The following is a 26,498-nucleotide window of genomic DNA, read 5'->3' as shown; positions in this document are numbered from 1 at the left end:
CTTTGGATTTATTAAATTGTTCATCAGCTATATTAAATTGAAATCATTCTCCATTTTCATTAAGTATTAAATGAATGTTAATCAGGGTTAAGCATTGTGCACCCGGGTGAATAATCCAAATTGCGGTATTTGAACAAGTATCGAAGTACAAGAGAAATGTCCAAATTTGTGTTTTATTCATCTGATTTTCTTTTATTTGACTTTCACTGAATTTATCTAGATCTACGGGCGAGTCATGTTCGAGCCATAACAATTTTTCTTTCTATTATGCAAGGTTGGGCAGGGCTATCTAGTGAGCCAACATTTGTGACCTAACCCGCTATTTCAGGGTATAAAAATGGCTTTTTGGGTTAGGTTAGTTTTATACGGAGTACTAAACAATCTTCTTGAGCCATCCAAAACCTGCACAAAATTTTTAAAATCGGGTTGTGTTGGGCCAAAAAGTACGCCCAGACCAAGGCATGTTAGAAATAATAACTAATTTTTGGGCTCGGGCGATGTCTAGATACAACATTAATAACATTCACATTTACTCTTTTTTTTGCAATGATAACATGAAACATGTAATAACTTAGTGGTAAAAGTGTTATTGTTTAACGCAAGGTTAGAGGTTCAAACCTTATGCAAACCATATTTGTCATTTTTTTTATTGTATATGAAGAATACATAAAACGAACGACCCATAAGAAGAGCGCCATGTGCCATGTATACTTTCTTATAAACGCCTTTTACTATATAGTATAGATGCATTTGGAGGTTTTCAATTTTGAGCCCGGTCGGGTTAAATGGTCCGGTGGACCAAAAATAATAATGCATTTGGAGGCTTTCAAGTCTAGGCGGCGGTCGGGTTAAATGGACCGGTAGAACTTGAACCCACCTTATTTTGTTTCCCTTTCTCGCGAAACATATAAATGTTTTCCTATTATTTTATTTCAGTGTATTATATTATTCAGATTTATGGAGAGACATAAAACCCAAAATAAAACTCTAATACCCCCATTCGAGATCTCATCAGTTCTTGAACATGCAATTTCAACCTTTGAGTTTGGGGGTGTAGAATCCAGAGGTGTTGTGTTAACCTTGGGGGCGTTCGTCAGTATAAGCATGTGGCGACATTCGCTTTTAAGGCAGTGGCCTTCATATCACGGCGCAACGCTATTCTTATGATATCTACAATCAAGTAATATCTTCTCTTCGTCTGTGGTTTTTTCTGGTATCAATAGTTATTTTACCAACAAGACATTTTTCAAACAGAGCCAACGGGCCAGATTGCATATGATCAAGTCTAAACTTACTCCATATTAAAACTTATCACAATTTATTTTGGTTATAAATTATACTTAAATTACCTTCTTTTTACGCATTTATCTTATCTGATCAGTGAAAATAGATAAATAGAGTACAACACAAATACAACAAAATCAATCTTCTTGTGGGAGACATATTTGCTGAAATATTAGAGCGCCACCTAGGATTACTATTGGTTTCGGCCAATGAAAAATAAGATTTCTAATTTATTTTGAATTAAAAAAATCGAGTGCCATGATATTTTAATTAATTATTATTAATATATACAACTCCATACAAAATCAAACACTCTAATAATAAAAAAAATCTAAAATAAAATTCATCCAAAATAAAACACTAATCTATACAATAAAGTTCATCCAAAATTAAACACTAACCTAAAACAAATTCAATCCAAAATCAAACACTAATCCATGGAGCACCACGTAGAAAAGCTAATGAGTTTTGACCAATGAAAAATAAGATTTCAAAATTATATTTGAATAAAAAATTCGAGTGCCACGGGTAGATAATAATTAGGTGTCACGTATATAATTTTATTAATTAATTACTAATATTACGCATATACAACTTCATCCGAAATCAAACACTCTAATAATTAAAAAAATAAATCTAAATAATTAAAAAATAAATCTAAAATGAAATTTAATCCAAAATAAAAAACTAATCTAATCTAATATATAAAACATACTCCCTCTGTCCCTTAATACTCGCATCGTTTTGACTTTTTGCACTATTTACATAATTCACTTTGACCCTATTTTATTTCTAGTATATGAAAACAAATGTTAGTATATAATATATTGTTGGCTTCATCTTAATATATATTTTCAAAATATTAACATTTTATAAGTTTTTATAATATGTAGTTAAAGATATCAGTGGTCAAAGTTGTGCATTGGCAAGCGTGTCCAGTTAAAACGATGCGAGTATTAAGGGACGGAGGGAGTAGCAGTTAGTATATATAGAAATTTTATTTTAATTTAACAATTTAATTTCCGTGTATCTCATGGGCTAAAATCTGGTACTGAATACATAGAATAACATAAAATCTAATATTTATGTCATTTTCGAACGGCCGACTTTGTGATATTATTTGAATCAAGTTGTGTCAAGTAGCAACTTTATTTTACTCCTGAGTCATTTCACGTTTGGACCAAAATAAGTATTACGATTAAAGATGATTATGATAGGATTAGCCTTTAATTTGTTTCTTTAATTAAATCGTGAAAGGGAGACATCAATTTGGCCCAAACAATATGTGACCGTTATACCAAAGAGTACCTGGTGGTTAACATGCAACTTCCAACTCGGATTCATATCCCATTTAGCATTTATCCAACTTTGAGTTTGGGTTGTCATTGTCCTGTTTATCTTTAATCAAAGTTGTTCTGCAACTTTTGTGTAAGATTATAAAAAAAATTACTTTCATTACTTAATTAATTGGTCTTATTGTTTAATTAATTGGTTTAAATGCTTAACTAAATGGTTTAAGAACTTAACTAATTGGTTTCAATGCCTAACTAATTAATTCTATTACTTACTCCCTCCGTTTCTTTTTGTTTGTTACGTATTTCTTTTATGGTGTTTCATAATGTTTGTTAAGTGGGAGAATCTTTCCTTTTATAAACTTATTATACTATCATTTTGTGTGCCATCTTTTAATTTAATTGGTCCAATTTTTTCAACTTATTAAATATCTTTGCAATTTCCCAAATATGTTAAGTTAGCAATCTTTGTGTTTTTCCATTGGTTCATTTTGATAAATAAAACAATTTTGTTGGTTGTTATAATGATTAGTGGATTGATGTTTTACTTGAGTTTATTTTTTTAATAAAAAAGAAAAAGAATCTTTATTATACGTTAATAAACGTGCAAAAATCCAAACGTAACAAACAAAAAGAAACGAAGGGAGTAACTTATATATACCCAGACGATCTTTTGTATAAGACTGTGTAACACCCCGACCTCTAAATCACTTATTAAAGCATAATTAGCAGCGGAATTAACCTAATTCGGTCGGGACATTACTGCCGTAACTCCCTCTTGGGAATTACAAGGCAACCATCAATCATAAGCTATTAAACTCCAAGATTAACATAATGATCCTTTTTAAATCCTTAATAAAAGTACGTAACATAATCCAGAATCTTTACTTAAACTTGTTACAACTTAACATTGACTTAGGTGAACATGGTAATGGTGAAATCCTCGCCACTACTCATTTCCGTGGTCCCCAGCAGTACCTAAAACGGAAAACAAAACGGTGAGCCGAAGACTCAGTAACAAGTTACCCTAGCATCGTAACATCATTTCAATTCATTTTATTTAATAAACAGGGAGAATAGAATATAGTAAAACATTTAATAAATCAATATTTCAGAAGCATCATTTCAAAAACATCATTCAGGAACATTAATTTCAGGAACGTCATTTCATTAATCTTTTTCCTTTTTAACAGTATTATTCTGGTCGTCATGACTTTACAGGAAAACATGGTAGGACGTCTCCTACGAACAGGGGAAGCAGTGCTTCATAACAGGGGGAGTCAATGCTCCATAATAGGGGAAGCCAGTGCTTCATTTCAGGGGAAACCTTGGTTCCATATCAGGGGAAGCCAGTGCTTCTTATCAGGGGGAGCCTTGGTTCCATATCAGGGGAAGCCAGTGCTTCTTATCAGGGGGAGCCTGGGCTCCATATCAGGGGAACTTGACCAGTTCTTAGACTTTCATTTATCATGTTTACATTTCTTTTAATCGAACATTAATCAGGAAAATCTCAATCATTCAGGGTGGTTCAATAAACCATTAAATCTCGTTATTTAATAAAATCATTTCTTTCAGGAATAATAATTCATTAAATCAATACTTTGCATAAAGCTGCATTATCGTAAAACAATTCAATCAAATCATACTTGTAATCCCGCAATTCATAAAACATCATTATAAAACATCAATTATTCATAACATCATTCATAAATACATTTCGAAGGGAATGCGGGTACTAGCAATAACCGTTACCTCAATTCCATGATTGCTAGGCCTTTTTCCTTGGTTCGTTCGTCCTGAGCTCCGAGTTCGATTTCTTTCAAAGTATCCAATTATAGAATTAGTTATTAAAACGATAAACACTTTAAAACCAATATTTTATAAATAATGAATTCATAGATAGTGAATTTTGAAGTAATGAATTTCATAAAAATATATTTTTATAAATTATTGAAAATATTATTCAACAAGATTTCAATCAAAATTTCATAAATCGATTTACATAAATATTATTTAATTTCATAAATTAACGAAAAATATTATTTAAATAAAACTGATATTATCATTTAAAATTTATACAATTAAAATAAATAATAATTGATTTTCATGAAATATTAACATGGGTGTTTAAATAAAAGAATAGAGCTTACTTTGGGATATTGGGCCAAAACAAAGGGTTGGGCTCAATTTGAGGAATAAAAGAAACAAAGTTCCAATCACTGGAACTCGTTTCTTTTCGAAACTGAGGCTCGAAGGAACAGGGGAAGCAACGCAAAGGAAGGAGAGAGGAGAGGGGAAGGAGGAAGAAGGGACGGCGGTGGCTGAATCCTGGGCGGCACGGAGACGCGAAGGTGCGCCGGTGATGGTGGTTGTTGGTTCACGGCGGCGGAACAACAGGGAAGGGGGAAAGGGTGGTCGCGCGAAACAGGGGAAAGACAGGGGAGGGGGGGTATTTTTTGGGCTGTTCTGGGCGGCGGTAAGAGCGGAGCACCGGGGGTTTTTGGGCGACGGAGATCAGGGTGCAGGGTGGTGATGGTGGACGGTGGCTGCGGTACGGTGGTGCGGCAGGGGAGAAAGAGACGAGGGGCAGGGGAGGTTTGAGGGGTGTTTTCCGATGAGTTCTGGGCGGAGACAGAGGTGGTTGAGTGGTGTGGGACGAAGGTGATAGTGGTGGTAGTTGGTGGTTGAGGTGGTGGCAGTTGCGGTTGTTGATGGTGTTTGTTGTGGTGGCTCGAATCAGATGGAGCAAGGGAGAATGATTTTCAGTTTTTGGTTAACTGATTTGGAAAAATGGTGACAATTTGTGGCTTGTTTAAAGTGTGAAGTTGAGTGATCAATAAGCTGAAATTCTTTGGAAGCAAGGCATGCATTTGGACTGAATTGTGGGTGAAGAGGAATGAAGGAATTCCTTCATTCTTGTTCTTGTTTGTATGCTGTTGTTTGAACGTGAATAGCAAGGAAAGAGAAGGAAAGATGCCAATTTGTTCCTTAGGGGCATTTTGGTCATTTCACTTAGTTAGGCAAGATTTCTGAAAATTTGGTGCTATTTTAGGAGATTAATTAGAATAGTAATGTTTAATTAAAATCAAGTTTCCAAATAATCTTTTGTTACGAAAAATAAAATTTAGTTTTCGAATAAAATAAAAACGTTTCGAAATTATTAAAAATCCGAAATAATTAAGATTTAAAAAGAGTCGTTGAGTTCGTAAATTTGAAATTAAAATCGTGTAATGATATTGACATTTCGCGGGAAATAAAACTTCGTAATTAAAAATAAAGTTCGAAATTAGGATTTAAAACGATTTTAAGCTAAATAAAAATAATTAAGCCTAATTAACCGAGTTTTAAAAATTCGGGGTATTACAGACTGCCTTATATAAAAGTTTGTAAAGTTGTCCGGACCCATTATGTATGACCCATCGAGTTACTTATTCGAAATGACTAGAATGTCCTTAAATGTGGAAAACCTATTAATCTAGCCTAGTCGCATATTCAACCAAAAAATAATCTCAAACCAATCAATCAAATACTCCCTCGCCCGATCCTTAATTGTTTGCTCCATGCACTAATAGTGCTTATTAAGAATTGATTGTGTAGAAATTAACAAGATAAAAAAGTGGTGGGCCAAATGTAATTTATATGAAAGTAAAGTTGTGATCCCATGATTTTTTTTTTTTTTTTTTTTATAATGGATCAATCTTTTAAGTACAGACTAAAACGGAAAATGGATCAAACTAAAAGGGACACAGGGAGTATTGGTTATTATGGAGTATATAATTTGACCAAACACTACTTGAAAACAACTCTTCCACTGAGAAACAAAATGTTCCAAATTTCCTGGAAATTCTTGTCTCCCGTTGAATCATTTATGTCTACATGTATCATGATCTCAATTCATAAAGGAGGCTTACTAAACCCCGCCCCACTATTACTCACCCGCCCTATTAAATGTCTTAACTACCCCTTTAATATTTACCCCTTTTATTTTTACCTTTTACCTTACTTTTACTCACCATCTTACCTTCAACCTTACAACTCACCTTCAATCTTACAACCCACCTTCAACCTTCCAACATTCTGGCAGCCACCACTATGGCCGGACCTCCAGCCAAAATTCTGGCGACAGAAATCCGGCGGCTTCCACCACTCCGGCAAACACTTTTTCCGACGACGCAAATTTCCGGCAAAAAAATGCGTCAAAATTCTTACATGTACGAGTCATCCCGGGGAATATCCACGTCATTCCAAAAGATAATTTTGTTTTTGTCCGTTAAAACTTACAGAGGCTTCTTCATTTTAAGCTTCCACCATGGTAGAGACTTCTGCAGTTTGAGCTCCTACCAGTTTGAGCTCCTACCATGGTAGGAGCTCAAACTGCAGAAGTCTCTACCATGGTGGAAGCTTAAAATGAAGAAGCCTGCATATTAATTCAATTTTAATTATTGTTGAATTTGAAATAATTATTCCGAAAAATATTAGTTAGACTTTTTTTTTTGAGCTCGCACCATGGTGAATACTTATGTTGTTTGAGCTTCTACCATGGTGGAAGCTTTAAACGAAGAAGTCTACACCATGGTGGAAGCTTAAAACATAGAAGTCTCCATGCTAAAAAAAAATGTAATTCTATTTTTTTTATTTAATTAGTGATATTAAATACGAATAGTTTTGGTAATTAAGTGTTGAATTGAAATAGTTATTCCGGAAATAAATTAATTAGACTTTTTCGTTTTAAGTTCGGATCATGGTGGAGACTTCTATTGTTTAAGCTTCTACTATGGTGGAAGCTTAAAACGAAGAAGTCTCTACCAAGGGAGACTTCTTCATTTTGAGCTTCTACCATGGTAGAGACTTCTGCAGTTTGAGCTCCTACCATGGTACGAACTTAAACTGCAGAAGTCTCTACCATGGTGAAGCTCAAACTGAAGAAGCCTCTGTAAGTTTTACCGGACAAAAAAATATATTTTTTGGGTCGCCGGAGGTATGGCCGGGGGTCTGTCAGAGGTCTGTCGGAGTGGTGGTTGGCGGAATGTTGGAAGGTTGAAGGTGGGTGGTAAGGTTGAAGGTAAGATGGTGAGTAAAAGTAAGGTAAAAGGTAAAACATGAAGGGGTAAATATAAGGAGGGGTTAATGGTGACATTTAATAGGGTGGGTGAGTATTAATAGGGCGGGGTATAGCGCTCCACTAAAGAAATGAAGGAGAGATATTTTTATTAAAGTAATAAAAAATCATAAAAGTGGGGTTGAGTGGGTGAATGGGGAAATATGAATGAATTAAATAAGGGATGGTGGGAAAATTTATGGTAAAAAGTCATGTCCAAAAATAGAAACAAGAAGATCAAATAGAAACGACATTTATAGAAACAGGTAGATAAAAAAAGAATGGAGGGAGTATATCCTAACTTGAGCTCGAGTCGAGCCGAGCTTTCACCGGACTTTTTCGAGCCGAGAATTGAGTAGTTAGCGATCAGGCTGCCTTGTTAATACCCCCATGCACAACTCTATTACTACTCCATTATTAACACAAAAGTCAACAATCAATTTTTGTGTTTTATTAAAGGAAAATTTTGCAATAGCTACCATAAAATGGTAGCCACCATAATAAAATGAATCTCAGCCTTTTATTTTCGTTGACTCATGAGAACCGTTGATTATGCTGACTTTTTAATTTTTATTTTTTAATTAAAATTAGTTTTTCAATAAAAATAAAAGCATTAAAAATACCCCCACTTTCTCATCCACATTCGGAGGAAGCAGTTTATCTATGTGACAAAAAAAAATGAACAAATTTTCTGAAACTTTAAGTCCAAATTGAAGTTGTTGTTGGTCTTCATAATCGGGGGGTTTGGTAAATTTTCTGTTCAATTCAAAATCGATCGAATTCCACTCAGTTGAACAACCCCACCACATGTTCGACAAAATGACTGCATTTGATGTTTCCGATTAATCCAACGACAACAAAGATCAAGGAATTTCAGACAACCGACAAGGGAAATCCTCGTCCTCGACTCCTGGTTACATACATACATGTGTTGTCATGGGATATGATTCAGTTAACGATGATTTTAAGGTTGGTGTTCATCTTGCTCAAGTTGCATTCTTTATTACAATACTGAATTGTTGATCTCCCACATTTTAATGTGAATGTGACTTGTGAGGATGATGAGTTTCTTTTGAATTTGAATGATTCCTATTCACTGCCTGTTGAGAAAATTAGTAATTTGAAAATGATGTTGGTTCTTTGCTGGTTCTTTACTAGCTTAGAAATTAATGCGTAGAATACTCTTGCTAATTATACCATATTTCTCCGTACTATGTTTCAGTTCACAAAAGCTGGGTTAATGGCCTTTGATTTTATCCAAAAAGTTTTTTTCTTTTCTTTAAGTACATTAAAATGCAATCATGGTATAATTTGATATGGGTAAGTTCTTATTCACTTAGAGATTGAGACATATGTTGAGGTGCTATATGTTGCCTTTGAGTTCGGGCTCATGTTGTTGTAATTGTTGGAGAACATTTCCATTGATGATGTTAGATTTGTTCTTTTTGTGGGTTTTGTGTTTTGTATTAGTGTTTTGGGCAACATATAGCCCCTGTCATGGAGCAAAGTTGAGACATATGTTGCCCTCCTTCTGCTGTTCTGTTGGCCCCTGTCATCTTCGCATCTTCTCTGTGCCATTGATCTCTTGTTCCTGAACATTTTGAGTTCGGGCTCATGTTGTTGTAATTGTTGGAGAACATTTCCATTGATGATGTTAGATTTGTTCTTTTTGTGGGTTTTGTGTTTTGTATTAGTGTTTTGGGCAACATATAGCCCCTGTCATGGAGCAAAGTTGAGACATATGTTGCCCTCCTTCTGCTGTTCTGTTGGCCCCTGTCATCTTCGCATCTTCTCTGTGCCATTGATCTCTTGTTCCTGAACATTTTAAATAACAAGAAACAAGAGTGAACTACACAGACAAGGTAAAACATCATGACAATATCTTTGTCAAATAATGGAAAACCTAACCAACCAAAATAAAAAAAATGACTTCAATTAAGACCATTCATACAAGGCCAACTATCAACCATCGTATGAAAGAAAACACGAGCCAAGATCATATACAGGAATCATGACAGTAGAAATTTCACTATTTCCCCTATTTCTTTGTAAGCCATCTAGCGAAGTAGGTCATGTGTAACGCAGTCGCAGGTGGGGATCCTAGATAGAATGTCTCAACTTCATGCCAAGGTTAGTTGCAGGATAAATGAGAAGGGTGAAACTGAGAGAATTTCTTAACTCTCAAGTAAAATTGATTACCTAAATTTCAGGTTCAGCTGTCACAAACTGTTTGAGTAATTTGTCCACAAATGCTCGTGAAACTGTCAGAACTCCTCCAACTCTCCAGGTCCCTAGTGTAGTTTAAAGAAAGTAAAGGTTAAAGCAGGAGTTGATCATTAATAATTGTCTGTTTGTCTTTGCTTCATCCATGTAGGCGCAATTACTACGTAGTACAAAATAGTGAGTTTTTACTTCTCTTTAATTGAATGTGTAATCAAGAAGGTTAAGGTTGTTGTCTGTTTTAGAGTTGAGACTGTGAATCTTTGATTAGTGTATAGTGGTACTCTAAGGACTGTGGTTGGTTTTATTCATTGAATAACAACATGTAAATCCGCAATTTCAATTGTGATAGTATTCTGCAAGTTGATTCTTGGTCTGGTTTAGATCAGCAACAGGTTATTAATTGGGCTCTTGTTAAGGTTGGTTGTGCTTGGCTGCTTGCTATGGTCAGGTTCTGGCCGGGATGGTTGGGAGATGCAATAGGCGAATTTGTTGAGTTATTGTCCTAGCCAAAGTTTGACTCATTGACTTTGGTGCAGGCCAAAGGTTGTTGAGTGCTGCAGCATAAGCTTTTTGTGTTCTTTCATGGTTTTTTAAATGTTTTTCTTTGCTTTGTGTTTAAGCTTTTTTTGACGTATTTCATTTTAATCACTAGTTTTCGGTCCCTGGATTGATGAATCAGATGAGTAGTACAAATGGCACATAATGCATTTGCTCAAGAAGTATTTTGCAATTACAACGAATATTCAAATTTATACTTCATGTAAGCTTACTTACGTATCACTAATTTTATACCTTGTTGCTGGCTCTTTGTCTTATATCTCACATTCAGGTCTATCCCGGAGCATGGACTGCCATTATGGTTTCACTTGACATTTCCGGCATTTTGAATATATGAGCTGAAAACTTGCACTCTTGGTATCTGGGAAAGGAGGTTTATTTAAGTGTTCTGAATTATGTAAAGGACTGTTCAGAGGTTCGTTTGCCAGATTGTGTTTTGCGGCTTACTATCATCATAACAAAGGTATGATGTTATAAACTTTCCACCTTTGAATCCCCTCTTCTCTTTTTGTTACATTGAGTGTAAGTTCTTCCAAGCATTAGCTTATTAAGAGTTGAAAATATATACTCTGAAGATACCTTTAAACCTTTGAATGCCATTGATTAATTAAACAACACTATTGTGATGATAATTTATCTCCAAAATGATGGTTTAATTTCTATATTACCATTATTTTACCGCATCAATCAATCTCAGAGGATAGGCTTTTTGGGTAATGCAACAACTTTCTTGTGTTAGCAGTACAACGCTGGTTGCTTTAGTTACCTTTTTTTTTTTCTGTAACTTGATGACAGGTTTGAAAGACTAAAGTACAAAAGCCCAATTCTCCATCTTCTTCTCTACTTGCCAGCATGCAGTATAGAGTGAAAGTACACTAATTCTTGAAAGGTACTATTATCTCCCACCCTACCCCTTCCCTCTCTCTGTAACGTAATTGTCATTGTTGAAAGTTAGAGTTTGCATCAAAGTTAGAGTTTGCATTGTTAAAAGTTAGTGTTACATTGATTTTATAATGAACAACACTAATCTCCCTTAAACTAGATGAGGCAAGTGTCTACAGGGGTAGATATATGGGAGTTAGCCATGGTTCAAGTTCTATTACTTTGTTATATTGCATATATTTCTTAACTTCTTTTGTATGTCAACTGAAAATTGAACATAACCCCAACTGCTTTTTCTTTGAGAGTTTGAGGCTACAAATGAACATGAATGTTTGTTTAATAGTCAAAAGTAAATTCTCTAGAGATTATCTAATGAGTACTAATGCTTGTGTTATGACATGATCTTTTTCGTTTTTGGAGCTAACATTAGATAAAAGATTTATTGGGAAGGATATGTTAATAAGCTTGGAGCATAGTCTTGAACGTTGAAACTATAATCAGAGAGCTCTTTTCTCAAGCCTTGGCGATTTACAGTTGTATTCCAAAATTTTATGCTGGTGCTTATTTAAGGTTTATATTTCGTAGGTAGTTATAATAGTATATATTGCAATTGTTACTTTATGAGCTTCATCATATTATATTTTGTGCCTCTCCTAGATTTGGTACTATATAACTATTTTATGCTCAGTTTTATTTTGCTATTTGTTTATGCAGGAACTCCCCTCCACCAACTGAAGTCCATGAATGCTCTATGATCCATGAAGCTTGTAGTTAAAAAACTGTATTTTTGTTTACATGTCAACTCCACTTTTTTGGAGTAGTTGTATATAAATAAGATAGGGGTGTCAAATTGGGTCTTCGGTTCGGTTTCGATTCGGGTTAAAACCGGTTCATTTTGCTATTGGTTCGGTTTGGGTTGAAAATTTAACGGTTCGGTTCGGGTTGAAAATTAACGGTTCGGTTCAGGTTCGGGTTATGTGGTGCGGGTTCAGATCGGGTCGGGTTCATGTCGGATCGGGTTCGTATCGGGTCAGGTCATAAACGGGTTAAGTCGGGTTCATATCGGGTCGGGTTCACGGGTCAGATCAGGTCGGATTGTAGTTGAGTCGGGTCAATTCGGTTCAGTTTGTTAACGGGTTTAGCCGGATTGTAATCGGGTCGGGTTCATGTTTAGTCAGATCAATTCGGATACAAATTACAAACAATGTCGGGTTATTACTAAAATCACAATTTTCAATACATGTATACTATAATATCTACATTATTAAAGCAAGGTGAAAGGTAAAAGAGGCCATATAATTTGATTACGTGGTTTATAACTAATGTTATTTTCTTTTTTGACGGACAACTAATGTAGTAATGTTTACTATCCAATTAATTTCATAAACCAGACAAACACCTAGATTTACCGTAGACATGATCAGGTTTGACACCACCATGGCTGCATGAACTAGACGCTGCCAACAACTTTGAACCACTCCTATAATTTTGGCTAAGCCACCTACATACACTTAACAAATTGCAGCCACATCTGTTGCTGGTCTGCTGCTAAGTAGGAACATACCAAGATCACAAAATCTGTATTGCAAACTCAAAACAAAAAAGAAAAACCACAACTCCTATGCTATTGACATTACACATTGCTTTTGAGACCCGAAAACCAGATTACATCATTCTCCTTCCACTTATCAACTTTTAAACAGGTTTTATTTACATTTATAGAGATATAGTTTACTTTATTAGTCAGCCGCAAAAAGATCAGATGGCAACATAGATCAATCAACCATCTAAACCACATTAAACACAAATATTCAGTAACCGTAAATATATATAAACACAACTTAGAATTGTTATAAAACGATGACATTTCTGTATAGTCATAATGGTATACAAGAAATAAAAATTGGACTTCATTTGGGAATTCGGATGCAGGGAGTGTAACAAGTACCAAAAGAAACAATCCTTGACACAAATCAACCAGAAAGTTTTGAATTAAAAATCTCAAATCTGAAAACAGAATTGAAAAAATGAAAACAACTGTTGCAGAGAATCCGATATTAAATCCACCCCGCTTTCATCAGTCTTGATCGAACAACATCATCTAAGCAACACAACAGGTAGTTTTGGAAAAGAAAAATCGATGACAAACCTTATTATTCAGTTGCATTCATCTCCCAGTTTCCCCTCTTATGTCCTTAGTTCTCTTTACATGCTTCCATTCCAACAGAAATAAATGTCTAACAGAAGCAGAACTGCAGCAACACAACAAAACAGAACAACAACGCAGAACAACACATAAATTTACCCTGACATCAATACTGCAAAACAAAACAGCAAGCCACGACAGCTCTATAGCCATTGCAGACCAATATCACACTGCGCACCCCCCCAGTCAACTAAGGTAAAACCAACAGTTAGTGAAACCAACATCACAAAGTCAAGCCTGGTCAACTTGCTTCACCTGACTCACAATAACCACCAACCAAAACCTGATCAAATAATAGCAGACCTAGTGGCACCATTATCAGTAGCTATCAACAACAGGCGATTCTTCGACAAAACATCCAACCATTATTTACTTTTAAGTTTAATTAATCTACTTTTACTGATTTTTTATTTACTTACAAATCTAACTAATTTACTTTTTAAAATAAAGTTCAATAAGACCAAAAATTAAGAAAAACACAATTGCAACAGAATAGAACGACCAAAACTGACCAACAAACATAATTTTGGCTTAAACCTAGCAAAACAACTTAAAGCATGGAATCAAAGACCAAAACAACAACACAAGAACAATTTCGTTTACTTTTAGCGATATTTATTCTACTTTAGCACAATTTTCATTTACTTCAACACATTTTAATAGCTATTTGTTCACTTCTATCAAGAATAAAAATTGACCAAAAATGCAATCAGATTATTGTATTAGAATTTAGAACAGGAAGAAGCTGCTGCTTTAACCCAATTGAAAAAACGAATTGGCTACACACCAAACCACATACATCACACTTGAGTTGTGCCTAAAATATGAATTCACAAATTCGTTTTGCAATGAAGCTGAAGAAATTAAAAAACCGATTGTGACTGGTTTCAAAACTCTTACCATTATCTACTGTAACTTCGCAACATTTTAAATTCAAGTTGAACATTAACGAGTTCTGGTACTTGAGGGAATAACAACCGCGTTGAGATCAATTTGCAGATTCAAATGATACCTGATTTTGAGCATGAATATTTAAATTCGAGTAAAGAACTGAGTGCCGCAAAATAAATTTGAAGCAATATTTTGTTTACTTTTAGATCATTTATATTTACTTTTTTCAGTTTTTGCTTTACTTTTGAGTTAGATAATCACTACGTGCAACAAAATTATAATGGAACAACTCCCACCAACTGAACAACACCAATAAATTTTCTCTACAACAGCTTCTAAAGCACCTAATTCCAATTTTACACAAATTTTCTCTAAAACAGTTTTTAATCAGCTAATTCCAGAACCAAAACTGACTACCAACTCACAGTCAAATTCAAAAAGTAAACAAAACATTGCTTCAAAACTACACTTAATATACTGAGAAGTAAACCAAATATCTTCAAAATTAATCAAAAGTTAGGTTAAATTACCTTAAAAGTTCAGTCGCCGGAAAAATCGAAGCTCCGACACCAGAAAATGCAATGTTCAAGCTGCAAATTCATCAAAATAGTAGGATTAACATGTTGCGGTGTAAATTGCAGAGACTTGAGCAAAAACCGTAGAAATTCGAGCAAAACAGCAGAAACTCGAGCAAAAATCGCAGAATTTCGAGCAAAAATCAAGCAATTTCGACATTAAAAAGGAACAAAATCGAAAGAATTAAGTAAAGGTACCTCAAAATCTTTGTAATCATCGCGAAATTAAGATATAATTGGCGATTTTTGAAGTAGTTCAAGCAAATCGTTTGAGGAGAGAGACAATTGCGTTTGAATTTGAGTGAGGAGAGAGAAATAAACGTGAGTGAGTGAGTGATGGGCGAGGGTTGTAGAGAGATAAAATGTTCGCTCAGTCGGGAGTTTGAAAAGAATCGCGCATGATTTAATTCGCGACTTACGATCTCAGCCGCTCGTTTCACCCAAATCTAACGGTTTGCTGAGGTTCTCATTATAAGGTGGTTCTCATCTTAAGGGAGGTTCTCACCAGAACCTGATCTTACTTACATGTATATATATATATATATATATATATATATATATATATATATATATATATATATATATATATAGATATAGAGAAAGGCTCCCGTAAGAACACTTCTTATGGTGAGAACACTTCCTTACGGTAAGAACACTTTCTGATAATGGCATTTTCATAATTATTATTAACAAATACCCCATTTTTTTTCACGCCATTTTTTTAATTTCATAATCTCTTTCTCTCTCTTCAATTCGTCCCTCTCTCTCCAATTCTTTCTCCGGTCGTAGCCACCACCAACGCTCGCCGGTCGCCGGTCAGGTCACTTCTCGCCGGTTGCTTCTCGCGGTGGTGATTCCTTCGCAGAAAGCCAGCGACGCCGCGAACACCTTCCTCCTCCAATTCATCGATCGGTTAATTCTCAAAACTCAATCGCCAATTCTTAATTTGCGATCTATTTGTTATTCGAACAAAATCGCACCAAACAGAAATGGTTATTCAAAGCAGCTGCGATTTGTTATTCAAAATCTCAATTTGCGATCGATTTGTTATTCGGTAAGATTATGCGATATGCGAATAAGTTCTAGTGATTTCTGGTGGCCTATCGTCGCCGCCGCCGTTGCTGCTTGCTTCTCGCCGCCCTAGCTGCTCGCCGCCGCCGCTGCTCGCAGCCATTCAATCGCCGCCGCTGCTCGGTTAATTCAATCGCTGGTGTTCTCAATCGATTTCAATCGATTCAAAAATAAAATCGATCGGCTGTTCGGTAAGATCTTTCTCTCCGGCGCTCATTCTCTCTCTTCAATTCCTCTCTCTCTCATTTTCGAACACCACCAACATTCGGCCTCGCTCGCCGCCGCCGCTGCTCGCGTCTCGGCGCCGCCGCTGCTCATTGCAATTCAGTCGCCGGTCGCGGTGGTTTTGGTTTCAGCAATTTCGATTATAAATTCCGTTCGCGGTTGTTGTGGTTCTTGAATCAGATTTCAATTTCGGTAAGATTCTTTGTAATCAATCGATTTCTTCGATTCTAAAATCAATCAATTTCGATTTCATGAGATTCTAAAATTAATCAATTTCTTTGATTATAAAAATCAATCGATTCCTCGTTTCTTTAATCAATTAATTTCTCAATTCAAAAATAAAAATTAATTTCAATTTTGGTGGCCGCGAATCAGATCTCATTTGAGTGTATATCAGAATTTAGGACATTGTTGGATGAAGTTAGAACATTTGTGAATAAAATTTGAGCACGGTTGAATAAAGTTAGTACACGGCTTGAATAAATTTAGAACATATTTGATTAAAGTTAGAACATGCTTGAATAAAGTTAGAACATGCTTGAATAAAGTTAGAACATGCTTGTATAAATTTAGAACATGTTTGAATAAATTTTAACACTGTTAAATATGTTTAGAACATGCTTGTATAAATTTATAACATGCTTGAATGGATTTAGAAATGCTTGAATAAATTTTGAACACGGTTGAATAAAGTTAGAACATGCTTGAATAAATTTTGAAACACGGTCGAATAAAGTTAGAACATGGTTGAATAAATTTATATCATGTTTAATTTTTAGACCATGCTTGAATTAATTTAGAACATGCTTGAATAAATTTAGAAATGCTTGAATAAATTTAGAACATGGTTGAATGAATTTTGAAACATGTTTAATAATTTTAGAACATGCTTGAATTAATTTAGAACATTAGCTTAAAATTTTAGAACATGTATATATGTTTATGTGTTGACTAGGTTCCATGTTCTAAATTTAGAACATTGTTGAACGTACAAATTTGGAACATGCTTGTATAAAATTAGAACATGGGTTGAATAAATTTAAAACATGAGCTTGAAAATTGAGAACATGGTTGAATAAATTTAGAAAATGATTGAACAAATTTAGAACATCGTTGAATAAATTTAGAACATGCTTGAATAAATTTAGAATACGAGCTTGAAAATTTAGAACATTAATATATGTATATGTGTTGGCTTGTTCAAAATTTAGAACATGGTTGAATAAATTTAGAACATCCCTGCATAAATTTAGAACACGGGTGAACAAATTTAGAACATCGTCGAATAAATTTAGAACATCGTCGAATAAATTTAGAACATGCTTTAATAAATTGAGAAATTGATTTCGAAATTGAATAAATTTATTACATGTTTAATAATTTTAGAACATGCTTGAATTAATTTAGAACATGAGCTTGAAATTTTAGAACATGTATGTATGTATATATGTTGACTAAGTTCTCATGTTCTAAATTTAGAACATTGTTGAATAAATTTAGAACATGGTTGAATAAATTTAGAACATCGTTGAATAAATTTAGATATGCTTGAATAAATTTAGAACATGAGCTTGAAAATATAGAACATGGTTGAATAATTTTAGAACATGCTTGAATTAATTTAGAACATGAGCTTAAAAATTTAGAACATGGTTGAATAAAATTAAAACATACTTGGACAAATTTAGAACATGGTTGAACAAATTTAGAACATCGTTGAATAAATTTAGAACATGGTTGAATAAATTTAGAACATGGTTGAATAAATTTAGAACATGGTTGAATAAATTTAGAACATGAGTTTGAAAATTTAGAACATGGTTGAATAAATTTAGAACATGAGCTTGAAAATTTAGAACATGGTTGAATAAATTTAGAACATGGTTGAACAAATTTTGAACATAGTTGAACAAATTTAGATCATAGTTGAACAAATTTAGAACATGGAGAGTGTAAAAGTGTTCTTACCGTAAGAAGTGTTCTTACATAAGGAGGTGTTCTTACCGGATCCCTCCCCTATATATATATATATATATATATATACATATATATATATATATATATATATATATATATATATATATATATTTTAATAATGTTTACTAATTTATAATTTAAGATATTGATAGTTGAAGATATTTACTATCAACCGTGAATATAAAAGTGGTTTATTAAAAAAAATGGAAGAACTAGTAAACAAGAAAAATGATGCGTGTGTAGCCCTCTCTACTTAAAAAGCTCATGTGGATATTTTAGGCTAAACAATTGACTTATATTTTAGTCGACTTTTAACAAACATCTGTATACGGAGCACCATACTAAAAGAGAGAAAAATTGATGTGAAGCTGATAAATGCCGCTCTGTTGTGCCTCTTTTATAATATTGGTAACTAACCTATGATAAAAATAATTGATATACTTTGTATATATTTTACCTAAAATCTTCTAATTAGGTCTGGTAATAATAGATTATACTAAGAATTATTTATTTATTCATGTCAATAAATTTCTTAATTTAAATCTATATACTATGTACTATATTGAAAGAGAGGCAAATCGATGTATAGATGACAAATTTCTCTCTCTAATTTGTCTCTCTTATAACATAAATAATGACTAATTGTAAGTAGTATCAAGTTTCGTTTAGAAATTATCATATACTAAGTACGGATATTTTGGAACGTTCCTTTGATCGTTTATTGTTAGTAATCCAACGAAAAATCTTTTCATACAATTCTGATAACCGATATAGAAAATCTTATAATATTTTAACTTGAACTATCAATTATATTTTAATAATACTATCAACTATGTAAGAATTTGTCATATAATGAATACGGATGTGCATAACAAAAGTTAACCAATAATTTAATGTGTTTATCAAGGTTGTCTCAAACATTTTATAGGCCCTTTATTAACTAACAAAATGATCCTCCTAGCCATATAATGTCTTTAGTACAAAGCCTCTACTTAATTAATCTTAAATATCAAAAATAACTTTGACCACATTCCCATTATCGTGATATTTTTATACGGAGCACGGATAATAATTTATTTGCTCATATTATTGAAGTCTCAAGAGCATGTTGATTAAAATTTTGACTAATATATCGTAATCAACTATGTCCAAAGTAATAGTATGATCTAGATGATTAAGTTTCCTTATTATTAATATGTTTGCAATAACAAAATATTTTTTATATATTAATGTAAATGATTTCAATATCACTTCAAAATTTCGTGCAAAGTAAAATTTATATATGTAATGATGAATCACTCTTTATATGGGGCTAGTTTGGATTTTAGATTGGTCTGACGACAAAATTAAACGTAGGCGATTGACTAATGTTGACTAACAAAAAGAGAATTTTGGTGGATGAGTATAAAGATAACATGTACCCACCTTGGTGATGGGGCGAGTTTAAATTGACCAGATTTGAAAACAATCACTCAATCCTGATTATTATTGTCACTTTTAAATACTTTGTCAATATTATAGTTAATACAATCAATTATGATACTTCGTAAGTTCGTAATAAACTTATGTCAATATTTTTAAAATTTAGTTGAAAGGAAATTAAATTATTTATCGAATATAGGAATGTCAGATTGTGGGGGTGGGTTTTTTGAAGAACCCTCTGTGCATCCACCCCAAGTGGGTGGCGATGTTTATTAGAGTACATGATTTCTCAAGTGTTGTCTTCTTTACTTCTACAGTCGGCCAGTATTATGGTTAATGGGACTGATTTCTGATTTTTCTGCAGATTTATGATATTTTTCAGCAACTACAGCTCAAGATCAAAGTCAGTGTATTTATGATATGTTACACTATTACTTGCTAGTTTAAATAAAAAGAATTTTACATTAATCAAATTTGTTCCAATTAATTACTCCCTCAGTTCCACAGAAATTTTCTCATTGAATGTATATCCACATACATCGTATTATCCGTAAAATCAGTTAAATATGACTACAGAAGTACAAATGTACGACTTACATATTTTGATATCAAGATCATGAATATCTCTTTGCTCTGGATATTTTCATACTTAAATTGGAATATGCTTCCTCTATTTTTATTTAGTTGCAAATGCTCGACTTTCATACTTTTAAACATGATTGGAATTTTTTAATGTGAAACGAGTCCCCCTATAAACCCTAACTAGAATACCAATTCTATACCCTTTACGTCTATTCTGTTGGCCTATTAACGAATTTCAGGAAAAATAAGTTGAAATAAGTTGAGATTAGATAAACTAATTGTGTGAGTCATGTCCGAAACAATCAAATGCAGGAAGCCTCCGATTCAAATAAGATAAACTAAATGCGTGAAGCCATGTCTGGAACAACCAATTGTAGGAAGCATCTGATTCATCAAGCATTACAACACAACCAAAAAGTATTGGTTGCCTATGATGATTTAGTCCATTAATAGTAGCAAATAGTTTTTGGCAGTTTTACTAACGGGTCGGAGGTCCGAGGCTTCTTGGTACTTTTGTACCTGCAGAAAAAGGATAATTGTGGTTGATTAGTTTCAAGGCAAGTTATCGGAGTTACTTTAGTCTAGTTATGCCCAGTGTATAAAAATCAGCGGAAAAATGTGAATGGAAGCTGGTCTTATTTACTATGTCCTTTTGCTTTACACCCACTGTAATTGCCAACAAATTCAAAGAAGGTTTCAAATGTGCATCAATTGCATGATGTAAAGAAGTTATAGCCTTATAGGTTTCCAAGAAAGTACATAATTAGAGATATTATGTTACACACATGGTGTGAAGGTGAAATCAGTTTTTAAGTGGATTAAACCACAGAGTTTGCAATAAACAACAAAGTTCAAAACCGCAAAGAAAGTGAAGAGATGAAGTCATAAGATGCAGTTCTTCCATTCCTTTGTGACTTGTGAGGGCCTTCCAAAAAAAACCTGAAAAACAAGCACATAGCTAGACAAATAGATTAAAATATGTGTTATCGACTCTTTCTGTTATACAAGCAAATTGACAACAAAATTGACAGGATACCTCCAAAGCCATGCTTTTCTGATGTACCGAAATATTACTGGTACTGCAAATAAATAAATAACAACTATATAAGTGTATTTCCTTTTAGCTTGGTGGATCTTGACTTAGCTTATGCCTCCTTCGGTCCCTTTTTGTGCTTATGACAATTAAATTTCGATTTCTAATATTCAGTAACCATATTAAGTTTATAATTTTCAAACAAAACCCACTAATACTGTCTAACTCATTCATAATCCTGATTCCTGAGGCAAAATCCGAGATAAATTTTCACTAAAAGCAGGAAACTTAATAATCATCAATTGAAACAAGACCAAATAAATAAACTGAAAATTGAACCGAAATTAAACAAGTTTAATTAGTAGGAGAAATTACCCAATGTGACGACAAACTTAAAGAGGCTAAGCACAGAAGCTAGAGAGACTATAATTCAATCAACCCTAATTCTTTCTCCTCTAATTTGAATAACTGAACTCTCAACTCTCATCTTACCCCTAATTTGAGGACTTGTTGAACTTCCAATTCCAAAGAGAAGGAAATTCAGATTTTAAATAACTTTATAATTTGAGTTGCTAAGTATATGGTTTTGGCTTAGATGAAGAAAAGTAGAAATTGGTTTATAGAGTATTCGTTGATGTTTGTGGTAAAGGATGAGCAGAGTAGGCGATTATCAGAAATTTTTCCATGAATAAGAAAACACCAAAATCTAAAATAAAAGTGAACGTGGGTAGATAATGGAGAAGGATTTTTATTTTTGGGTTTTAAAAAAATATTTTTTTTATTAATAAAAAGTCATCATAATTAATGGTTCAGATGAGTCAATTATAATGAAAGGCTGAGATTTAATTTATTATAATGGCTACCATTTTATGGTAGCCATTGAAAAGTCTTCCTTTATTAAATTGTAAAGTTTCGAAGAGGGAGTTTAAGTTCCATTGAAGTCGTCAATAGCGGATCTATCTCATGTACTCCATCTATCTTTCATTCTTTCTACTTGAATTATTTTCTTTGTTTTGTCTTACTTATTTCCATGATGCAATACAGAATGTCACCCCACATCCAAACTGGCACAACTCTAATATTATTATCATAAAAGTCAACGGTCCAAGTATTTGGTTTGTCATTTTATAAAATTAAAAAAACAGAATGTAAACAGTCCAAGAACTTGTTCTGTTGTTGTTAATTTATCTTCCCATGTCTGACGACCACACAAAACACCAAAAATCCTTCCCACAAAAAATGTCTGAATTCATGAAACTAAAGTTGACATTTTTCAATCTTCTATTGAATTTATGTCTAAGTTGTACAGTTGAATCAAGGTGTCAAAATACATATACATGTAATTTAGCCTTAGTTTCATACAATGTATTACCAGGTGATTCACTTACAGAAATATCAAATTATTTCAACAATTCTACCATGGCCATCATTGATGACATTGTTAGCTACAATCCGACTCGAATTCAAAACAAAGACTTTATTGAGGCGAGTACTCGAATTCAAGTACCAATTCCATGTGGGTGTGTGAATGATACATTTCTCGGTCATATTTTTAGTTACACTTTCCAAAGGGGTGATACATATGAAAATGTTGCAAAATACAACTTCTCCAATCTTACAACGTCGAATTGGATTGAGCAGTTTAATGGTTATAGCATATATAATGTGCCTGATGGAGCACTGGTTAATGTGCCTGTTAATTGTTCATGTGGAGATAGTAGAGTTTCTATGGAATATGGGTTGTTTGTTACTTATCCGCTTCAACTTGGTGAAACTTTGAATTCTATTTCTCAACAGTTCAATTTGAGTGAGACTTTGTTGCAGGGTTTTAATCCGGGAGTGGATTTTAATGCTGGTACTGGTCTTGTTTATATTCCTGCAAAAGGTAATCTTTTGTTGCTTTCAATGGCAAATTCATAGTTTCTTCCATGTTCTTAGTGATCAATTATACATCATTGATCAATTATTCTGGTTTAATCTTGCAGACACAAATGGAAACTACCCACCACTGGTTATAAGGTAATCTATCGTTTTATGATTGCACCAGCCATTTAACTGACTTGTATTTTGCACATATTTGAGTCTGACAATCTTTTTTTCTTTTATCTTTTTCTCTATGTTGTTCTCTTTACAGAAGAAGTGCTTCAGGTAATTGGTATCTGACCTTTTTCCATTGTTTTAGACTTTAGTTTCTTGTGTTTTCAATCATGTTCTTGCATTTCTGAGATAACAATGTATGTATGTGGCGGTAGTAAGCTGTTCTTATTATTCCCTTGTGTATCAGGGCTTGCTGTTGGAGTCATTGCTGGTATATGCTTAGCAGCAGTTGGATTGATTGTTCTGTCCGTTTGGTTTTATCTTAGATGCAAGAAAAATAAAAGTATGAAACAGGCTTCACCATCCGAGAAACCTGGATATCAGTTAGCACATTCAAGTAATTCTCTTTACCCCTCTTAAAACTCCCAATTTCTTAGTAATCCTTATGTATGATAATATTGATATTTGACAATTGTAATCTTCCTTATAGTGATACCAGATTACAATCTAAAGAAGTTAGTTTCGTGATTTGTTTTTCTGTATTCAACCCATATTTTTACACAAGAAAAGTTGCTGAAATAAGAAACCAAATTTGGTGGAGATGCAACTGTTATTGAATATGCGGGTTCCTATCTAAACATGCAGGTTCCTTCAGTGAAGGTGGACATACAGGTGGTGATTCAGGTATATATATGGGCAATTCTACAGAGTTCTCTTACAAAGAGCTTGCAAAAGCGACAGATAATTTCAAGAGCAGTAATAGGATAGGTGCAGGTGGATTTGGAGAAGTCTTCTTGGCAGAGCTCAGAGGCGAGGTTTGTACTTGCACTTTCTATGAATACAAGTCATAGTGCTAGAGGTCTTGGATGGCCTTATTCTCCATTTGCTAAATGATATGATATGCCATTTCTTATTTGCACATTTACATGTCCTCTACCTTTTTGTCTGGAAAATAAGGGGAAGCTCTAAATTTGAATTATATATCAACTTCAGAAAGCAGCAATCAAGAAGATGGATATGCAAGCCTCAAGGGAGTTTTTGGCTGAGTTGCAGGTCTTAACTCGTGTTCATCATTTGCATCTGGTATGCTTCTGCTTTTGACTATATGTTTACTCTTTTGAAACTGGCAAATGTAAGCTTGTTTGAATAATATGTGAATACGATGAGAATGTTATGTTTCTGCATTCCTTCTGACATCTGGACTCTTTCATAATTGCTTTCTTAAACTTTAATAACAAGCTAGGTCTCTTTGGTGCAGGTCCGCTTGCTTGGATATTGTGTGGAAGGTTCACTCTTTCTGGTATATGAGTTCATTGAAAATGGGAACTTAAGTGAACATCTGCGCAGCTCAGGTGCTTGAATTGTATGTAACTTAGTTAGAATTATTAGTTAGTTAATAAGCCGGTGCTGATAATCACTTGGTTTCTCAGAAAAAGATCCATTGCCATGGCCCACCAGAGTACAAATTGCCCTTGATTCAGCAAGAGGTCTTGAGTATATTCATGAACACACTAATCCTGTGTACATTCATCGTGATATTAAACCAGCAAACATATTGATAAGCAACAACTTCCGAGCCAAGGTATATATTATATATTATATGTATATATTGCTAGCCTTCTGACTGGTTGTCTATTCAACAGTTAATGATGTGATGTTTGTAGGTTGCAGATTTTGGATTGGCAAAGCTGGCAGAAGTTGGAAATTCTACTTTGCCAACTCGCCTTGTTGGGACATTTGGATACATGCCACCGGAGTAAGTTTTCTCTTTCCTTTATTTTACATTTTTACTATATGAAATGCTTAAATGACAATGTTTTTCTTTTAGGTTGATTTATTTCTTTGGAGTATCAACAATGACTTTGTTATATTGATTCTTAAATCTTAAGGTACGCTCAATATGGTGAAGTGACGCCCAAGATAGACGTGTTTGCATTTGGAGTAGTTCTCTATGAACTTATATCAGCAAAAGCAGCTGTTGTCAGGGAAAGCAAATCCGTTGCTGAATCAAAGGGTCTTGTTGCTCTGGTATATATGCTCGTTTTTTGCATCTATACCCAATGACAATGTTACTTAACACGTAGCTAGTATTTCAGTTGCAGAAAGACTACAGACCCGAATATGATCTGAGAATCAAACTAACCAGAAAGACTCATCACCTGATATATGACCCGAACAAAACCTGATTTAAACATCCAGTTGGCCACCTTTTACTTGCAATTTTTGATTACTTATAAACTGATTTTATCTTTCATTGCAGTTTGAAGATGTTCTGAATCTTCCTGATCCAAGTGAGATATGCAAGCTGGTTGATCCTAGTCTTGGTGATGATTACTCGCTAGACGCAGTTCGTCAGGTCAGAATCCCATTCTTGTCAAATTTCAAACCAGTACAGAGTTATGATTCTGAAACCATAGTTGTTGTTTATGTTATAACTTATAGGTGGCTGAACTTGCAAAAGTTTGTACTCATGAAAACCCTCAGTTACGCCCTTGTATGAAATCAGTTGTAGTTGCTTTGATGACTCTTTCATCAGCAACTGAAGCCTGGGATATTGATTCTTTTTACAAAAGTAATGGACTTCTAAAGCAGGTGTCTGGAAGATAAACAACTAACAAATTAAACTGCCATGGCCCCTATGATTGATATGAGTTTTAAGGGAATGCTATTGAATTTTTATGTAAATGTACAAGTAACGTCACATGTAAATTTGTTACAACTTATGTATGCCTGGTAGAAATGCATTACATGGACATTGTAATGAGATATTTCATGTAGCATCATTTTTATTCTTTCTCATATTTTATGACCCTGAGATGGAGAACAGGTTACCACTTTCCAAAAAATCACAGCCTTTAGAGGATATCATGTAAAAGCTATATCCGACATTTAATGTGCTAATACTTTATTTATTGTTTTTTTTTTTTATTAAATTACACAAGAAGAGTCGAATCCTGTCTAACAATATAAGAAGAACCGTCCATGTCTTACGACACATGGAGAACCGATTTGCCATTATATCACGAAAAACTCAAGCATATCACATACAAAGTATTAATCATACTCGAGCACTAACTCGATGTACACGTCGTCAACCAAATATACTTCATCATCCGTTCCTTAAATATGGTTGACTTTTCCT

The 26,498-nt window shown here is 33.9% G+C and overlaps 1 protein-coding gene and 3 long non-coding RNA genes across 4 annotated transcripts; 2 read left to right on the top strand and 2 right to left on the bottom strand.

Moving 5' to 3' along the window:
* Positions 1-3,225: 3,225 nt before the first annotated feature.
* Positions 3,226-5,341, bottom strand: LOC130461975 (uncharacterized). The gene is made up of 3 exons (XR_008922047.1): positions 4,727-5,341; positions 4,329-4,392; positions 3,226-3,554 (listed from the first exon to the last, which is right to left on the bottom strand). It is a non-coding gene; the product is annotated as an uncharacterized lncRNA (long non-coding RNA).
* A 2,965-nt stretch (positions 5,342-8,306) lies between these two features.
* Positions 8,307-12,610, top strand: LOC110790206 (uncharacterized). Its single transcript, XR_002533730.2, has 4 exons — positions 8,307-8,643; positions 10,727-10,918; positions 11,251-11,344; positions 12,052-12,610. It is a non-coding gene; the product is annotated as an uncharacterized lncRNA (long non-coding RNA).
* Positions 12,611-20,905: 8,295 nt separating this feature from the next.
* Positions 20,906-22,158, bottom strand: LOC110790205 (uncharacterized). Its single transcript, XR_008920911.1, has 2 exons — positions 21,695-22,158; positions 20,906-21,365 (listed from the first exon to the last, which is right to left on the bottom strand). It is a non-coding gene; the product is annotated as an uncharacterized lncRNA (long non-coding RNA).
* A 314-nt stretch (positions 22,159-22,472) lies between these two features.
* LOC110790216 (lysM domain receptor-like kinase 3) lies at positions 22,473-26,230 on the top strand. Its single transcript, XM_021995002.2, has 12 exons — positions 22,473-23,204; positions 23,305-23,338; positions 23,454-23,467; positions 23,604-23,753; positions 24,002-24,171; positions 24,350-24,439; positions 24,615-24,708; positions 24,787-24,938; positions 25,021-25,112; positions 25,246-25,384; positions 25,617-25,712; positions 25,799-26,230. Exons 1-12 carry the CDS (start codon positions 22,514-22,516, stop codon positions 25,961-25,963), a joined length of 1,887 nt encoding a protein of 628 aa, XP_021850694.1. The 5' UTR covers positions 22,473-22,513; the 3' UTR covers positions 25,964-26,230.
* The last annotated feature ends 268 nt before the right edge of the window (positions 26,231-26,498 follow it).

The sequence above is a fragment of the Spinacia oleracea genome, chromosome 5 (assembly GCF_020520425.1).
Source record: "Spinacia oleracea cultivar Varoflay chromosome 5, BTI_SOV_V1, whole genome shotgun sequence".
Lineage (NCBI taxonomy): Eukaryota > Viridiplantae > Streptophyta > Magnoliopsida > Caryophyllales > Amaranthaceae > Spinacia > Spinacia oleracea.
The sequence above is the reverse complement of the archived record's forward strand: the minus strand, read 5'-3'. Positions and strand labels throughout refer to the sequence as shown.

What these genes read in the sequence shown, in the direction of transcription:
- LOC110790216 (XM_021995002.2), top strand. Translation starts at nt 22,514, where the DNA reads ATGTCTGACGACCACACAAAACACCAAAAATCCTTCCCACAAAAAATG. An exon ending in ATATCAGTTAGCACATTCAA is followed by an intron (nt 23,754 to 24,001) that starts GTAATTCTCTTT and finishes CTAAACATGCAG; the next exon opens with GTTCCTTCAGTGAAGGTGGA. An exon ending in CGCTAGACGCAGTTCGTCAG is followed by an intron (nt 25,713 to 25,798) that starts GTCAGAATCCCA and finishes TATAACTTATAG; the next exon opens with GTGGCTGAACTTGCAAAAGT.